General features: G+C 40.6%; 1 protein-coding gene across 2 annotated transcripts in view; it reads right to left on the bottom strand.

The window, feature by feature from the left end:
* PLCB1 (phospholipase C beta 1) overlaps positions 1 to 17,476 on the bottom strand; it is a 2,228,480-nt gene that overhangs the window by 709,897 nt on the left and 1,501,107 nt on the right. For both annotated transcript variants that reach the window (XM_078649524.1, XM_078649525.1), the window contains exons 13-14: positions 16,737 to 16,821; positions 13,048 to 13,225 (exon numbers count right to left, since the gene is read on the bottom strand). In XM_078649524.1, the coding sequence (XP_078505650.1) occupies positions 13,048 to 13,225; positions 16,737 to 16,821 (263 nt within the window). The remainder of the gene's footprint in view (positions 1 to 13,047; positions 13,226 to 16,736; positions 16,822 to 17,476) is intronic.

Here is a 17,476-nt window from a genome sequence, read left to right as displayed (position 1 = left end):
AGAATAGGTATGCTAAATAATTAAATGATGCCTATTCCGTCGTCTGTCGACTTCCCCCCTGCTGTGTCCCACCCGGCCCCACACCCCGCATCCCCACCGCCCCATCCTACTGCCCCACCTCACCAGGTTTACCTGTGCCGGCCGCCACTAAAAAAAACTGACCAGGATCTACATAAAACTAGGTGCAAACACGGTGACATGCAAAATATAGTGTATTGCACCTAAGCGTAATGTGTGTGGTCTATACGAAATAATACATCTCCTTGGTGTGCATCTTCTTGCACACCAGAATTTGTACTGAGGTAGTACTACAGAGCTAATCCTATGAAAGAGACAACTGGCACAGCTATGGATCATAGCGTAAAGGGTGAACACCGTGCTTGTGCCATCAATGACATCATCCATTGATGACCCTATGTAAACCGTGCATGTGCCTCCAATGACATCATCCATAGATGACCCTATATAAACCGTGCATGTGCCACCAATGTCATCATCCATAGATGACCCTTTATAAACTGTGCATGTACTACCAATGACATCATTCATAGATGACCCTTTATAAAGCTGGAGCTGCACAATTGTTATCATTCACATAATGCAGCGCACCCATGTTTCACACAGTACTCCTTTGCGTGAAGGTACGTAAATGCAGGCCTCTGTTTCATAATATTCAGCCCAGCCAATGAAGTTGACTGGATATAACGTTCAACCTCGGCAATAAACCAACAAATTAATTCGATTATTATCTTATAATTATCACGTTAGGTGACAATACAAATATAAGAGGCCGGCCAAACAACCAAATAGCTTAATCCTTCATAAAGACACAACTACATTTTCAAAATGCAAAGGCACGATCTTGACAATCGTCCACTAAGAACAAATTGCTTATAAATTGGTCCCAATCTTCAGATGAAAACACAGGCGATGCGTTCACCTCCTCATATCCCTCCTCAAAATTCGGACTGCTCACTCATCTTGTGAGACAGTCATAAAAACCCCTTAAGGCTTCTTAGTCACTCATTCATCCATTCACATATTTGATGGACAAGCCATGTCTGGCACATTAAACTGTCTGTTTAATTCAAAATATCGAATGCAAATATATTCGACAGCTAATTGTATTTTTAACTCAAATAAATCCTATATTGTGTACAGGACCTGTATAGGCTCGCATGTTCATTTAACATACGGGTTACTTTTTAGAGAGAGTAAAGCGCACGAGAGATACTTTATTTTTGTGCAGTGATTGTCATACCACTACACAACCAGCAGGGAGGACTCTAACACAAGCGGTGTTGTATATATACATTCAGACCGAACTACAGTGATCGGGGCTTTTTTCTGACTGAATATGTCCTTAAAGTAAAACTCACATCAATCACCCTTTCATAATGTTATCGTAAAATATTTTACATTCACACTTATATTTTCACGCCACCATTTTATCTGTTTTAAGCAATGAAACCTGATTTAAAGAAAGCATACAGAGTTTAGGGAATGTTTAAGACTCCTAAAAACATTAAGTTGCTAGTTTCTGTTATGGTTCACAAAAAGATTGCACCGAATGTGTTTTATTTTGCACCAGTGGTATTTTTTGTGTGAAAGTGACAATTCACTGAGGTTTACTCATGATCCATCATGAGATGATGTTCAAGGATTTGAAGCTGAAAACCCCAGAAATGAGGTAGAAGGAGTTAGTTACATTTAGGAATAATAATCCCAATTTTAGGAGGAAAAATAAAAATAGAGAAATGTTGATTTATAATATTATGGACCTAAAGTTACTATAAATGTATAAGTTACCCTAAACAGGCATTTTTGCTTCATGACCGCTTAAGTCTAGGAAAGCTCTATGCATAACCAATAATTGATGTTTTCGAAGAATGGCCAAAATCAATGTGCAATTATATTTTATTCAAAAAGTGTTCTTGGATTAATTGCAGTTGCTTTGGTGTTGATCCATCAGTTGGTACACACTTAGGAGCTTATTTACAAGCCCCTTGCACCGCCGGTACGTCTCTTTTTCCAATTCTGAAAGGAAGGCACAGGTGATGCTCGTGAGCTTTTGTTTGGTTAGATTATACATTTCTACCGAAATCGAAAAGTGTGTATTTCAGACAGAAATGTGTGTATTTTCAGAACTCATGAGCTGATGTTGGGGGAGATGTATTACTAATAATAACTTGGTGCAAAGGGGCATTGCAGCTATGGCTAGTATGTATTACCTATGTAGAGACATTCCACGTTGACAATTCTTTTTTTACATCACTGCTACGAACCGTGCCTGAGGCACTCATATTGCTAGTAATCTTGCACTTGGTGACCATAAATATGAACTTGTCTGATGTGGCCAGTATTAAATCCCTAATAGTATTAGTAGCTTGAGATGATTTTCATTGAACATAAATAGCTCATACTACAGAAAAGGTTGGAGAACTTTGGCTAGTGGCTGAATGGCTTACAGAAGAGAAATATGGGAGTATGTGCCAGAGCTTTAATAGGAGCAAAAAATACATTGATGTATAAAATTCACTGAGGAATTAGGCTTATTTACAAGCCCCTTGCGCTGCCGCGATGTCACTTTTTCCATGTTAAATGTCATGCACAGGGGGTGCTAGGGGCTTGTAAATAAACCCAGAGGTTTCATCTGAGGAAACGGCATGGTTTGGCCATCATTTACAATTTTGAATCTTGCACATTTACTTCTTTAACCCTTTCCATGCTGACGACGAAACCGCTCCGTCATCAGCCGCGGTGGCGCTGTGCTGATGACGGAGCGGCTCCGTCATGGCCCGCCCGACGCACCTGCGCGGCGCGTTCTATTAAGCTGGCGGGGCCATGACGGAACCGCGCCGTCATGAGCACAGCTCAACCGCGTCTGGTGACGGAGCGGCTCCGTCACCAGCATGGGCCCGCCGCGCAGCCCCCCGCCCCCTTAGCGCTGCGGCGGAATAGCCGCCGCAGCGATGTGGTTAATATTTGTTATGATCATGTTAACGCGTTCTGTTTGTAACTCATCTGCGCCCTCTGTGCCACCACAATGTTTGTAGGTCCGGCTACAGACCTAATTGCATTTCTGCTTACACCAAACAACAGCATTTTACCGAGGGTTGTTTTGGGTCAGCGCACTTCTGCCGTGACTTTGAGTGAGCCCTCTTCTGACACTTCCTCATTAATGTCTCTTTTGCATTTTGAAACAGCCTCCAACATCCATTGGATGCCTACATTTCCCACCATTAAAGTGCTCATTAGCATTGGTGTAGCAAGGAGGGGTGAGAGGGCGGTCCGTCCTTTCCTGCACAAAAACAATTATCTGAGGCATTTTTCTCTTCCTGTTTGTGCAGTAAAATGCATCACACAGAGAAAGGGGAAAGAAAGAGGAGAAATAAAGATTTTTCTTCTTGTTATGCCTCACCTGGGGATGCGTAGCATTTTGAAACATTCCCCGGTCCTCCAGTAATGGTAAATCTGGGAATGTGCTAAAATCCATGGCTCCACCCATGGAAGGCCTACCTAGCGCTGAGAAATGCAGCACAGTGATTCTTGATTTATGAAGCCACTCAAGGAAGCATTGCGTGGCATGATAAATATAACTTAGTAGTTGTGTCACCCTTGTGCCCTCTTGCGTGGCACAAGGGTGATGCAACTCAATGATAAATCTGCCCCACTGTTTTTTTCTAAAATGGAAGCTATTTCTCACATTCACACTATTCATGTAAAAAATACACACACATACATCACACACACACATACTGCACACTCATAAATTCGCCTCAAGCTCAAATCCCTTCTCCTCTGCAATAGCCTGAATTATACAGGAGTGAGGTGGGATCCTCTACAGAAGCAATGTATGTGCTAATGCACAGAAACAATATTTGTGCATGTGTCTGTTCTCATGCATTAGCACTTTCTGGCATTTCCTATGGTTACTTGCATTGTCTGTCTTCTCATGAAGGCTTTCAGGTCTGCATGCGTGAATAAATACTCAGTGACTTGTCAATGCTTCATGCAACAGTTATCTGGTCAACTGATAAAGGTATGCTGCAGTAACTATCTAAAAGTAGACTGCCAAGTTAAATATACACGAGACATGCTTTATTGTTACTTAGTCAGTAATTCTCTGTGTATAGTGTCAATGAGATTTTAAAAGTGTTACTACTGTACAGAGCTCAGCAAGTCCGTGATATACCTTTTCAGATATGGAAGTGTCACATATCAGAATAACATGTTGTTAAATGTTTGTGAACATCCTAAATCCTAAAGGGCAAATAGGGGTCAGGGTACCACCCTGTATTTTTATGGAACTTTGTGGCTCATGAAAATGTCCTGGAATTACTGTAAAATTTGTTGCCCGTTCCCCCAATTTTGTATCATTTCGAACGAAGAATTCACAATGCTTGCATTGTGCATAATCAATTGTGATAGTAGTAGTTTGTCCTATATTTCTGTTTAATTAAGTAGATTCTAACCATGAAAAAACCCTGGATTTTTGCTTTTGGACCATTCTTTTTTGGACCTCTGCTGTGAGCAAGTATCCCTAAAAAAGTCTCAACGACCGCAAGCTATTGCATACTGTCTGTACCTACCCTTTACAAGAGAGTCAAACTGCTCTGTACAGGAGAGGTAAAAGGCTGCGGTGAGCGTCACTCCACACCCCCTCCTGAGAGCCAGCTGAGGGAAACTGGAAAAATGAAATGATACTTAGTTTTATCATTTTATTTTTCCCATTTCCCTCTAGAGAGAGCCGAGGCTGGCTGTTGTCAGAGTAAGCAGAGAGTAGTGAACACTGTAAGTGTGCAGGATGGTTTGGCCAGGCAAACTGTCATGCACACTTAGGTTTCTTCAACCCAGCTGTGTTGCACAGCCGGGTTGGAGAAAAGGCACAGACTCCCAGGCACGGTCTGAGCAGCAAACCAAGCCACTCAAACCAATCCTTGAGCTGCTCTCATGCTATTGACAGCAGTACTGGGATTAGATGGGGAGCCTGTGCTGGTGTCCCAGGAACTGCTGGTACACCACCAGGAGAGAAGAGGCGCACTGAGGCGTCCGACCAGGTAATGCTTTAAAAAATATATATTATTTCCCTAAGTCTCCATCCCGTTCCCCCCTATCCTGCCCCCCAACCTGAGTTTTGCAGAAGCTGCCACTGGCAAAAGGGTCTGAACAGGTTGTGTGTGGCACTTGTTCACATGAATGTGCACCGGCCTAGAGAGGGACTGGTTTTCTAACCCAGCCTAGCACCTGCTTCCAGGTAGAATGGTGGCAAGTGAGACCTACCTGGATTGATCCTGCTCACTATATCTGGTCACTGCCTATTTCCTGGTTACAGTGGATGGCCACGCTGCTACTGTAATAGTTGGAAAACTGATAAGGAATGTAAGCCTCATTGGGACAGTGCAGAGCAGGAATATTGACGTAAAAATATCAAGGAACATAAATATTACTGCAGAAATATCGTGAGGAAGAAATATCGACAACAGAAATATCGTGGACAAGAATATCGACTGACAGGTAAGTAATATCGATTAAAAAAATATCGACGTATTAAATATCGCTTACAAAAATATAGTTGACAAAAATATTGAATTATTAAAAATTTTATGTATTTTAGTGTTTTTAATGAGAATTGTTTGTCATTTTATTATATGTTTTAAAATTGTAGTAGTTATTAATTTATTTTAAGTTTAATTTTGTGTTTTTAGTTCCGTAGCAGTTTGTGGGTTTATAGGGGAATAGGGTGGGAAGTAATTTATTTACATAGATAATATATAGTAGTTATTATTTTTATTTTTATTTGAATTTTGCGTTTTAGTTTCGTAGAGGGTTGTGGGTTTATAGGATGGGAAGTTATTTAATTATATTAAATGTATTGAATAATTAATGTGTTCATTGATTAATTAATAATAGTTTAATATTTAGTTGTTAATTAATTACAGTTAATCAATTAATAATTAATGATGTTAATCATTTGATAATTTTTAGGTGTGTGTTGTGGTGTTAATATGTGTCCAATCTGTGAAGGGTTGTAAGTAATTAATTTTTCCTTGATGATTAATTATTAAATATTTATAAATTAATTTCCATTAATTAATTAGTAATTATTAATTGTAACTGTGCAATTAAGTTTAGGTGTGTGTTGTGGTGTTTATATGTGTAAATGGTGTGAAGGGTGGTAAGTAATTCATTTTGTATTGATTAATTCTTACATATTTATAAATTAAATTCCAATAATTAATTAGGCCTTATTAATTGTAATTGTGTCAATATTTTAGGTGTGTGTTGTGGATATTATAGTGTTAAATAATGTGTAATTAATGATTTGTTATTATCTTTGTAAATAATAATATATGTAATTTTATATATTAACTATGTTAATATTGGAAATTAAGCTTAATAAAAATGTTGATGTTTTTGATTTTTATTGTTGTGGGATCCAGCCCTTTCCCTACTGTTGCATTCACTGGACTGGGTATAGTAATTGTTATCCCTACGCTATCCAATGATTTCCCTGCTGTTGCACTTACTGGAGTGGGAATAGCAATTTTTACCCCTACGCTATCCAGCGCTTTCCCTACTGTTGCACTCACTGGAGTGGGAATAGTAAGTTTTACCCCTATGCTATCCAGCACTTTCCCTACTGTTGCACTCACTGGAGTGGGAATAATAATTTTTACCCCCACGCTATCCAACCTTTTCCCTACTGTTGCACTCACTGGAGTGAGAATAGTAATTTTTACCCCTACGCTATCCAGCGCTTTTCCCACTGTTGCACTCACTGGAGTTGGAATAGTACTTTTTATCCCTCCTCTATTCAGCGCTTTCCCTACTGTTGTACTCACTGGAGTGGGAATAGTAATTTTTACCCCTAAGATATCCAATGCTTTCCCTACTGTTGCACTCACTGGAGTGGGAAGAGCCATTTTTACCCCCTCGCTATCCAATGTTTCCTTACTATTGTGTTCATTTTGTTATTAATTGTATGTTTTATTTTTGTTAATAGTTTAATGTGTTAATTAAATATAGAAATTATTTATATATGTGTATATTTTATTTTTATATGATTTCAAAAGTTTATAACCTAAATAAAGATAATAGTTAATAAAATGTATTAAAGTAAATCTATGTATATGTACCCATTTCTTTGTGTTTATATTTATTAAATTAAGTTTATTAGTTGTGATTAGTTAAAATATATATTACATTTAATTAATTTTGTTAATAATATTAATATTATTTAAAAAAAATTAAGTAATGTAATTTTTTTAAGTCGATATTTTTTACTTTTATATTTTTTACATCAATATTTTTGTGTCGATATTATTGTACTTTATGGATAGGAAGTTGGTATTTTTGTTATTGATATTTTCTAATCAATATTTTTTTCATGGACACATTGGGACATTCAAGGCACAATGGATATGGCATGACATACAAAAATAGTACCTATTGCAGGAGACTTTCTGCATTAAGCAGGCACTCGATGTCAATTGACCAAACACACAGTGGAGATCCCTTATGTGGCCTTTGGTAGCCCTAGTTGTGGATGGCAGTGAGAAGCATACACCAATGTCACCTGAGCACCCCCAACTCTTGCTTTGAGTGTGTGTGTTTTGAAGTCAAAGTTCTCCCGCAAACTCCTGACATCGAATGTGGCTTCAGTCGCCTTTTCTGCACATGAAATCATCCTTGAGTCTCTACTAAAAAGAAGGATTGGTCAGAAACTATATCGCAGAAAACAGGACCACATAGATTACATTTACTAAGGGATCTGACCTGGGTGAGAAATTATAGAGTCTACAGAATAATATGTTGATTTTGAGTACAGTAGCAATAAAGACAAAGTTACAGGAAGACCTTGAGGCTGATGTACTAATAACTAATGATGTTTTTTCTAGTGTATTTCAAAACGTACATACTATCCACAACGTCTGAAACCCCAAGGCCCATCATAACCTGTTTTTTGTTACACAAACAGATCAGGCAAATGATTTATATGGTCAGGAAGCAGAATGGCCCACTTCTGCATTAAACTCGTAAAATCTGCGTTGCAGAAGACTTCACAGAAGAGACTAATATCAAACTGGGGACATTTCTGCCTCTTCATCCTGCTCTTCATAAATGGAACATTAGTAATGGCTGCTTGAATCTACCACAATGCTCATTACCTGTGATGAGTTCAAAATGAAGCTCAACTTATCAGCTATTGATACCTCACAATCACAAGAAACTAGGGTAATCAATTGCACGCACAAAAAGATTGTGGTTTCCGATAAAGCTGAGGAATCCACACTGTCTGAAAGTGAGAGGAATTGGAGATAAGCAATTGAGCAGGCAAAAGAATTGGCCGGAGACAATGATCTCAGAAGGGGTTCAGCTACATCCAGATTTTCACTGAAACTATGCATCTGAAGGATGATGACCCGGACCCAACAATTGACTTTTTATTCCCAGACCCTGGATTTGTCATCGTGAATAAAAGCCTTGACCTCTACAATTCAGCATCTCGTGAACTGCTGCACGGATGTTTACCTCGAAGGCTGTCATCCAATGCTACATTGCATGCTAGCCCTCTGAATTTCCTTCCTTACTTCTAGTACACTGGTGATGGCAACTGGTCAATTCATTATCTTTTCAGTTACTCACATGCCTTTTAATGTTTATCAATGTGCATGCTGTGCTTGTTGAGTACCATGCAAAACTGGTATACCAGTTTGTGCTAATGATTTACAGAGGTTGTTCGTCTCTATTTGTGTCACTGGGACATCCATATCCTATCTGATACTGCTTAATTTGTAGGTATGAACGAGGTGGTAACTCCCCTGAAGGTGATACCCTCTTGCATAATATAGGAAGGTTAGATAGTTTGACTTTTCCTTACAGTCATGACTGATAGGAGAGGGCCAATGCCTAGCTTGTGCACCTTCTGGTTTTAGGCTATCAGCATGCAATCTTGGGACATGCCGTTAGTGCCATTTCCCCTCTCCTTCCTGGTCTTCCTTGCCCTCACTTGGTCTATCAAGGCTTATGATGGGAGCCCAATTACAGGCCTGCGGCTCAGGCCTATAACTCAGGTGCAGGGTCCTTAGCAACCCGTATAGCTCCAGGCAGCTGGCTCGAAGGCTAGAATAATTGTCCATTTTAGCATTGAAATCAGCAGCTCTGCATCTGCAGACAACTTTAACCACTTAAGTGCGGCGCACGTTCAGCAGACGTCGCGTGCACTACCTCGGTAGTGCTGTGCACGTCTGCTGAACGTTCTGCCCCGCCCGCATAATAGAGTGTTCCGCACCAGTGTGGAACGTTCAGCGCAGCGAAGGTGTTAAATATGGAGCCTTGTTTGACAACAGTGATGCCATTAACCAGGTTTTCATCAGTGAGGAACAGAATATGTTACATAACAGGATGGAGGTGGTTTGACATTTTCTTTCACCAAATAGATTAGTGATAAACTTGATATGAGAATAAAAAAGCATTCCAATGAACATAAAAAGTTACGTAGATTACCCCAAAAATATTCTATATGTGTATTGAAGGCCAGTATTATTTGGGCAGATGTTACTTCTTAAAAGAGGTAGGAGCAGGAAAGGCTGTGGTCGGAAGTTTACAAATCAACATTGTCTGCTCTGCTAAATGTCCTTCTTGTTATTACTAACACTTTCCATGAGTGATTTGAACTGCTTCAGAATAGGGCTGGATTTAGGGCATCGCCGGTGCGACCTGTGCAGCCGCACTGAGTGGTGCTGCAGAGAGGGAACTGACCTAAGGGGGGTTGCTGTGTTTAGCTATAACTTACGATTTAAAAGCACCAGCTGCAAAGTACCTTGTGCTTCCAGCTTTCAGGCAGCAATATAAATGTCAACATAACCCTTGTGATTAATGTTCCAGCCAGAGAGAGAGATTGGAGTTAGTTTTGATTCGACATAAAGTAGCACAGATGGTTAAAATGCCTGCTGCAAAGAACAGATCTGTATATTATGTGGATAGCTGAGTGGATTGGTAAAGCCAGCCTCTACCAGCACTTTAAAACAAATTAAATAGTGTGGGAGAGGAGCTATATAGACATGAGGGGCACTTTTGCCAGGTGTAATGAGGGAATCCGAGTAGGAAGTCATGAGGGGGGGGGCAAAAAAGATTGTAGCACTGAGCACCACCAAGTGCTAAAGGCCGCCCTGCTTCAGGATCAAATGGTCACTGAGGAACACCAACAGTTTTGGTTAAAAAACTCACATTATTATCATGCAATAATGGAGTACCACTTTGAACTTAGCTCTAGGGCTCATTAGCCATTGTTGTCTTTAGTGATGGCATGTGGTTGTTTTACATGTTGCCATATGTCACTGGCTAGCACATTTATATTAGTGGTTATTTTTCTGCCTAGTACGATTTTCTGAGCACTATGGGTGTCAGCTTGGAACACTCGTACTAAAGAGGGATGGTCTTTAATGAGTGTTGTCCACACCTACTACAGACATTGTGCTCTCATCGAAAACCTCTGATAAAGAGAAGTGGCAGAGGATGTGATATACAGCAACACTCAGTGTATTCCAATCTACTGCACATTACAATGAAATGTTTCTATTGTTGTCGTTTTCCATAACATTACCCCCAGGTCCCTTATGTCCTCGTCCCATTCCTACATCCGCTTTGTTATGAATGGGACGAGGACAACGGGACCCGGAGTAATGAAGATTACCGGTAAGTAATAGAGCATTACTATTGTTTGAAGTTAGCCCCTTCAAAGTGTGTTCAACTGAACCTCACTGGAGACCCAGTAAGGACCTATTTCGGAACTTTTTTTATATGGTGCAGAAATACCTTAATTTGGTTGAGAAAGTTACTTATCAAGGATTCTGAAATCGTTTGTATATATTTCGATTAATCCAAAAAAGGAAGATAAAAAAGCACATTTTAAAAGTACCTGCTATAAATACATCTTTTAATTCTCAAAAAACTTCTATAGAAAAGTCATGTTTGTTCTCTTCTTTTTGGAACCAATTATTCTGGAAAAAGGAGAACTTGCAATGTTCCCAAAAACATGAGGTATTTCTGTCATTGATAAATTATGTTTGGTTGTTTCCTTTAACGTTGGAGTAATTAATGTATCATGATTGGCTGTGGATTGATGTAGTGTAATGTTGCATAGAGTGACCTTCACACCATTTTTTGATTATTATCTAGAGCCAGCTAAATTTTGCTCCATTTAAAATTTGTGATACGATACTTCACACCATTTTAATGATTATCTAGAGCCAGATAAATGTTGTTCCATGTACAATTTGCTATATAACACTATATAGCACCTGCTGGCGATTTAGGCCCAGATCCAAGTTGCAACATGCAAGGGAAAGGGGACACAGGACTACTTTGGCACATTTATCAGCGGCGGCTTCTGCATGACCACGGGGAGAGTCACCCCCCGCCCGCTGTGAGCCACACTGGAAAAATTTAAATGGGAAAGAAAAGATTTAATTTCTATATTTTTTTACCATTGTGTGTACTGCAGCGGCCAGCTAGTCCGAGCCCACAGACATGCAGGGCATGTCCTCTGCTACCAATTGGCAGCAAAGGACAGGAACAGTGGCTGTCTGGATGCTTCAAAGTGCGCATGTTACTTTGGCCAGCTGTCATGCACCGGGCAAAATGACATGCACACTTAGACAACTGGGTGGAGACCAATGACAGGTCTAAAGGGCCCAAAGGAGCATCCAGCCAGCCTGCTCCATCCAATGCTGGCGCTGCCATTATTGGTTAGGGTAATTGAGGAGACAGAGAGGAATATGGTGCAAGGAGGATGTTAGAGCCATGCAGAAAGCAAGGTAAGTTGTTTTATTTCTTTTTATTTACACTCACCTTGCTTCCATGCACCCACCCATTTGCCCCCCCCACACACACACACTTCCTAAATGCCAGTCACAGCTGATGTTTATTGCAGATTCTGGACTTGTTTCCAGAAACCCAGTGGGAGACGCTGGATGCGAGTCCACACCCAGTGAATTGAGAAATGGACAATGTCTAGAATGGTAATCCTGAACTGCCTGATTACAAATTGGGTTCTCGGCATCACAGAGGATACTTTGGAGTGCAAAACGGGGCATCTGCCATAAACTGGATGCTCTCTATTCTGCATTCATGGGTGCCCTCATACTTTGGATTTAGGAGAAGGAGCACGGTTTCTGATGGGGGAGACAACAAACTACGTTGCTCTTGGAAACCCATAGTCAGGGTCAAATCTATTGCAGGTACGCTGGCTCTAGAATGTTGCTCTATTTGCTCTATTTGTTGCAATTCCGAGGTCTGACATGCACGGTATGCATGTCACTGGCAGGAAAAATCAATAATAACCCCACATGCTGGAGAAAACTCCCATCCCAATAGAGGCCATGCTGCTTTGTTTCACAGAAATAATACCTCGGTTTGGGGAGGGGGGGGGGTGCGGGGTTGTTTCTGTGAACGCAAAACAGTGTCAAGCCCAACACTAACATTATCAACAAAAAGAGTCCTGCTGTGTTGGTGGGAGGACTTGATGCAAACTCCCCACCAGAGCATGATCAAAGAGGTGATCAAAAATACATTCATACCAACTCTGATGATTGAATGGTGCTGATGTCTAATAAAAAGGCGTGCAAAGGTGCATACATGAGGTGTAATAAACTGTCACACACAGATGCAGACTTATTCTAAATTCTGCCAGGGTTTGGGCAGGTGGTCTGTTGTATATAGAAAGAAGCCCTACGAAATCATTTAATGTAAGCATTCATGAAAGACTCACTGGATTTCATATAAACAGGTTAATAAACAACGACGAGGCAATTGCTGGCATTCCTTTGGAAAGGAAATAAATAAATAGATAGTTACAGTGATTCTGGTAGCTCCTAGAGGTCTGGCTCTTACTTTGTTGAGCTGGCAACTCAAAAGAAGAACATATTCAAAATGGCTGCCGCGACAGACCACGTGATAGCACAATAGATCTCTAGGCCTCATAGGTCGATTACATGAGTCAATGCTGGGTGTCAAAAAGGGGCAAATGTACACACTGCTCACCTGCTCCGGGAGAGGAGGGCTCAAACACACTCGACGAGTCACTGTAGGTGTTGGATGCCTGCTCGGACAGCTTTTTCTTTGAACTCCCTTCTGAAGACTTATGGGATTTCTTCTTGTTTTTGACAAGAATTTTAAACTGTAAGTCCATGGGGCTAGGCAGCGGAACTCCAGATTCGAGCTTTGATTGGAAAAAAAAGCTTTAGTCACATTCTCATATTTCATTTTAATGGTGTTAAATATTGCATTTAATAATTAAAAGGCATGCCCACAAAGTTGAAAGTCAATGTTAGCAAACAGACAAAAGAATAAAATTCAGCAAAACAAAACAACGGCAAACATATGTGATGTAAAAGTTATAGAATAAGTTGCAAAACCACAAGTGAACATTAACTAGAATAATATCACTGGACATTAAGAGAAAAAAAAAGTATTCAGGCATTCAAAGATTTTAAGAGTGCAACCTATGTTTTAAAGTGGCTAAACTTAAGGGAACTTAGACGTTTAATGTTTATTTATATTTATTATAACATTTATAGAGCGCACTGTCAACGTACTGGTATCCTGGCCCTAAAACCTCTACCTGGACAGAAAGAAAAACGCAGCCTGCTGACTTTTCCTTGCACATTTGGCATCTTAGGGATATCAAAACAGCACAGAGAACATGAGATTTTGAAGATTCAACTTTAACAGGAGGAATTTTGATTTACCAAGGGAAGCCATAAGCAGTGCAGAATGGGCTGTCAAAAGGATGACATATTGCATCTGTCAGATGGCAGAGCTAAATTAGCCGTGGAGGATTGAAGTCCCCAGTGATATCATAAACCCCACTTCACTCACAGATCCTGTGTAAAGGCCACTAACCGAATACATGCAATTAATTATGAACTCAGCCGAATAATCAATGCTTGTCTAACCGCACAGCCCTCTTCAAGAAGCAAGGCCACCGCTTAATTATTGGCAAATAAAATGTTACCTAAACATGTCACATTCTGGGTTTTCAATGAAAACTTGAGCAAGCACCTTGCAAAAATCAACAAACGTGTGTTGCTCAGATAGATGTACCAGAAGGGGGCGCAGCACTGCTGCAGATAAACAGAAACTCGCAGTAGCATATTTGGAAGTTGCCACATTTATTGAGCAAAAGGGAATAAAAGTGAAGTTTTTGTAACGATCTATTTCTGGGCTATGTATCAATGTTAGGGGGACTGAGCTGTCAAATTGCAAAAACGCTATCAGTATATAATTGTGTAGCCTTGAAAAAGCTGCACTGAACAGAGTGAAAAGCACGTGTTGGCTGATTCGTGCAATTGCAGAATACAGAATCTGAACTGGCTCAATGAAGTTCAAGTCGTATCCAATCGAAATGAAGAACGATCAAATGAATGCAATGTATTTGTCAAATTACACAGTTTAATGCATTTTCCTCTTAAGATGAAATAAAGACAGACTGATGTCAATACTGCAAAATTTCAGGTACTGCACATCAGAAAGAGCTGACGAGTTTGAAATATGTATACTGTAAATGAACGATCCATTGCTTTCTACTGCTATAAAGCGCCTGCAAGCATAAGCACGTGCAAAATTAAACAAAAAAATGAAATAAGTATAAGAAATGAACAAGTAGTGTGTGGTTGTACTTTCTGAATTTAGGTTCCACCTGTGCCTAGAAAAAGTGCCCATGAGCACATCATTTACAAAGGTACAACCTTCGCCTGTAACTGCATAGTGCATGTGTTCAACTTACCCATGAAAGTGCATGCTCTTTCTGTGTGCCAAAGAGGCCTTGCTCACATCAGTGTTAGAGTATCCACAAAGTGCGTGCAAGACAAGTTAGATGTAAACACGCAAAGTATTCACTTGTGGGCATTTGCAATTGTTTGGAAATGTATTTGTTCCGCATATGTTAGCTTCTTAATTTACAATTGTCGTGTGGCATTTTAGGGAAATATAGCGTGTTCGGAAAAAATGAAAAGTTAACATCATTTTTGATAGGGTGCATGTTTTATCTATACACCTTTTCAAGCTGGGAGGTTTTCATTCTGATGTTAATAAGAGTATTCGGGCGAATCAAAATTACGTGTTTTGCATGAACACTGCACTACTGATATTTTTCCAGCACATGGTTCACCAGGAAACACATGTCAAAATGAGCTTGTGGAAAAGGGCCCAGAACGAGGGAAAATAATAGAGAAATCAGTGTGTGAACAGGTATTCCTGGAGTTCTGCTCAGACAGGCCTTTAATGCCACCGGGCATTTCCCCAGTGGGCTGCAGCCCTTGGAGGCCACATTTCAAAAAGGCCAGTTGCGCTCCTGTTGCCTCTGTCACTTTCCTCAGATCCCTGAGGTTAATTGCAGAAGGCGCTGGGGAGGCTTCAAGAGGAAAGGTAAAGAGAAAGCAACCAGAGAGGGGTGACAGTGAGCAAGATATAGAATGGATCAATGGCTGGTTCGAGCATTTTTTTCCACCCTTGGTTTTGGTTCCCCAGTCTGGCCTTACCTGCCACAATTCGCAATTCCCATAGGGGGGAATGCCAATCATTGTGGTATCAGCATTTCCATATGAGACAATTCTTTGATGTTCTCCTGGCACACTTGCAATGAGGGCCATAGTGAGTAATACATTGTCATGAGGGTAACAAAATAGGCATAAATCAACAAAGTAGAGTACATAGTTAATGTCATAAACATATGCATGCATTGAATACACTGCATAAAATAACCTGGACTATTATATACAGAAGGGCAACCCAACAGTCCCACGTGTGCTTGGTTAGCAAACTATTGATAGGGTAAACTGCCAAAAAGGGTATCATTAGTCCGACGGCTTAGAACTCAGGTGGCACTTTCAGTTTTCAGACTGCCGCAAACCGAGCTGCCGTGCGACTAATCTCATTGAACCCCAAGATGTGCTGTGCTTTAATATAATTTCTTGCATTCAACCAGTATATACACCTGTCTCTGGGATTTGTTTACTCTGTTTAATTGTTCCATGCAATTACACATTAATGTATGATGCCAGGAAAGGACATCTAAACAGACTTTAACTTTGCAAAGTATGTACTTTTAAATGATTCCCTTGTGGGCAGTTTACCCTAGCAATAAAATAACCCTGAGACATCCTTACATGTACTTGAATTATCAAAAAGCTGTATGTAATGGTCCTCTTTGGAGCCACAACCATTCAAACACCTCTGTGCTGGAGACCACCTGGGGACCATCTGCTCTCACCAATGCATTAGTTACAGAACCAATGAAGGACCCTCCCTTGCACCAAAAACGGATGTATGACATTACAACGCATGCATTTACATCGCATGCCTTTACAACGTAAGTATTACAACGCAGTCCATTACAACGCATAGTGCTTTGGGGTGCTGGATAGTGAATAGTTTAATTTAGTATTCCAACTCCAGTCCCCGTGGACACTAGGGAAGGTTATTGGATAGTAAATTAACCTATTCCCTATCCTAGAGCGCCCCCCAGAGCAATGCGTTGTAATAGTTTGCGTTGTAATGGTTGCGTTGTAAAGGCTCTGCAATGTAAAAGTTGCGTTGTAAGTGTTCACCACCAAAAACAGCTGCCACTTCATCAAAGTTTGCTATGATATATACACTGTAACACAATGGTATAAACTGAATTTTAGACTCGGATATCTGTCAGGCATAATAGGCATGCACGTCCGTCTTACTGGATATTTTTCCAGCGGGTCCGTAAGCAATCCATCACCGAAAATCATTTTGCAATACTCCGCCATCTTGGCTTGCTGCTTTGGCCTACGGATGAATAAGATAACAGGGTTAAAGAAGGTAAGTAGAATCTGCAGGCGCAAAGCAGCCGTGGCAGCGCAGGGCTCATGTCTTCCAACAAGGTGAAAGCGTAATTGTCTGATCCTGTCACTCTGAATCTGTCCCCGTGATATGGATTGATTCTGCCAGTAGCCCGGCTCCACAGACAGGCCTCCTCGCGCAGGCGTGATGACAGACATAAGCGCGAGGGTGACGCTGATCACTCGAAGCCCTAACTCAAATTGCCAGACAGACTTTTGCTTCCACACATTTGTAAAACAGTGCTGTGGGCAGACATGTCATCCTGATGACTGAGATGGATGCAATGGGTAGGGCATATCTCTAGCTCAAAATCATATTTTCAGGGCCAGTGTGGTTTCCTTTCTTTACGCTGAAAACAGTCATATTTCTTAGTGATTGTTTAAACAGACAAAACGATAAATATAGAATGTTTTTTGTAGCCACCTACACGCTGATACGTTGTGCTTTTTAGGGCTGGCTACAGTCAGCTTAAGCTGTCAACAAGATCTTATGCCATCGACAAACAAAGAAATCCAGGGAGGAGCTTTGGGTCAGCCCCTTCAGTCAATGGCTGCTTTAGGTTAGCAAACTGCAGCCACTGCATGTGTGCATCGTCATTCTC

The sequence above is a fragment of the Lissotriton helveticus genome, chromosome 6 (genome assembly GCF_964261635.1).
Source record: "Lissotriton helveticus chromosome 6, aLisHel1.1, whole genome shotgun sequence".
Taxonomy (NCBI): Eukaryota; Metazoa; Chordata; class Amphibia; order Caudata; family Salamandridae; genus Lissotriton; species Lissotriton helveticus.
Note: the sequence above shows the minus strand (reverse complement) of the source record. Positions and strands in the feature narration are given on the sequence as shown.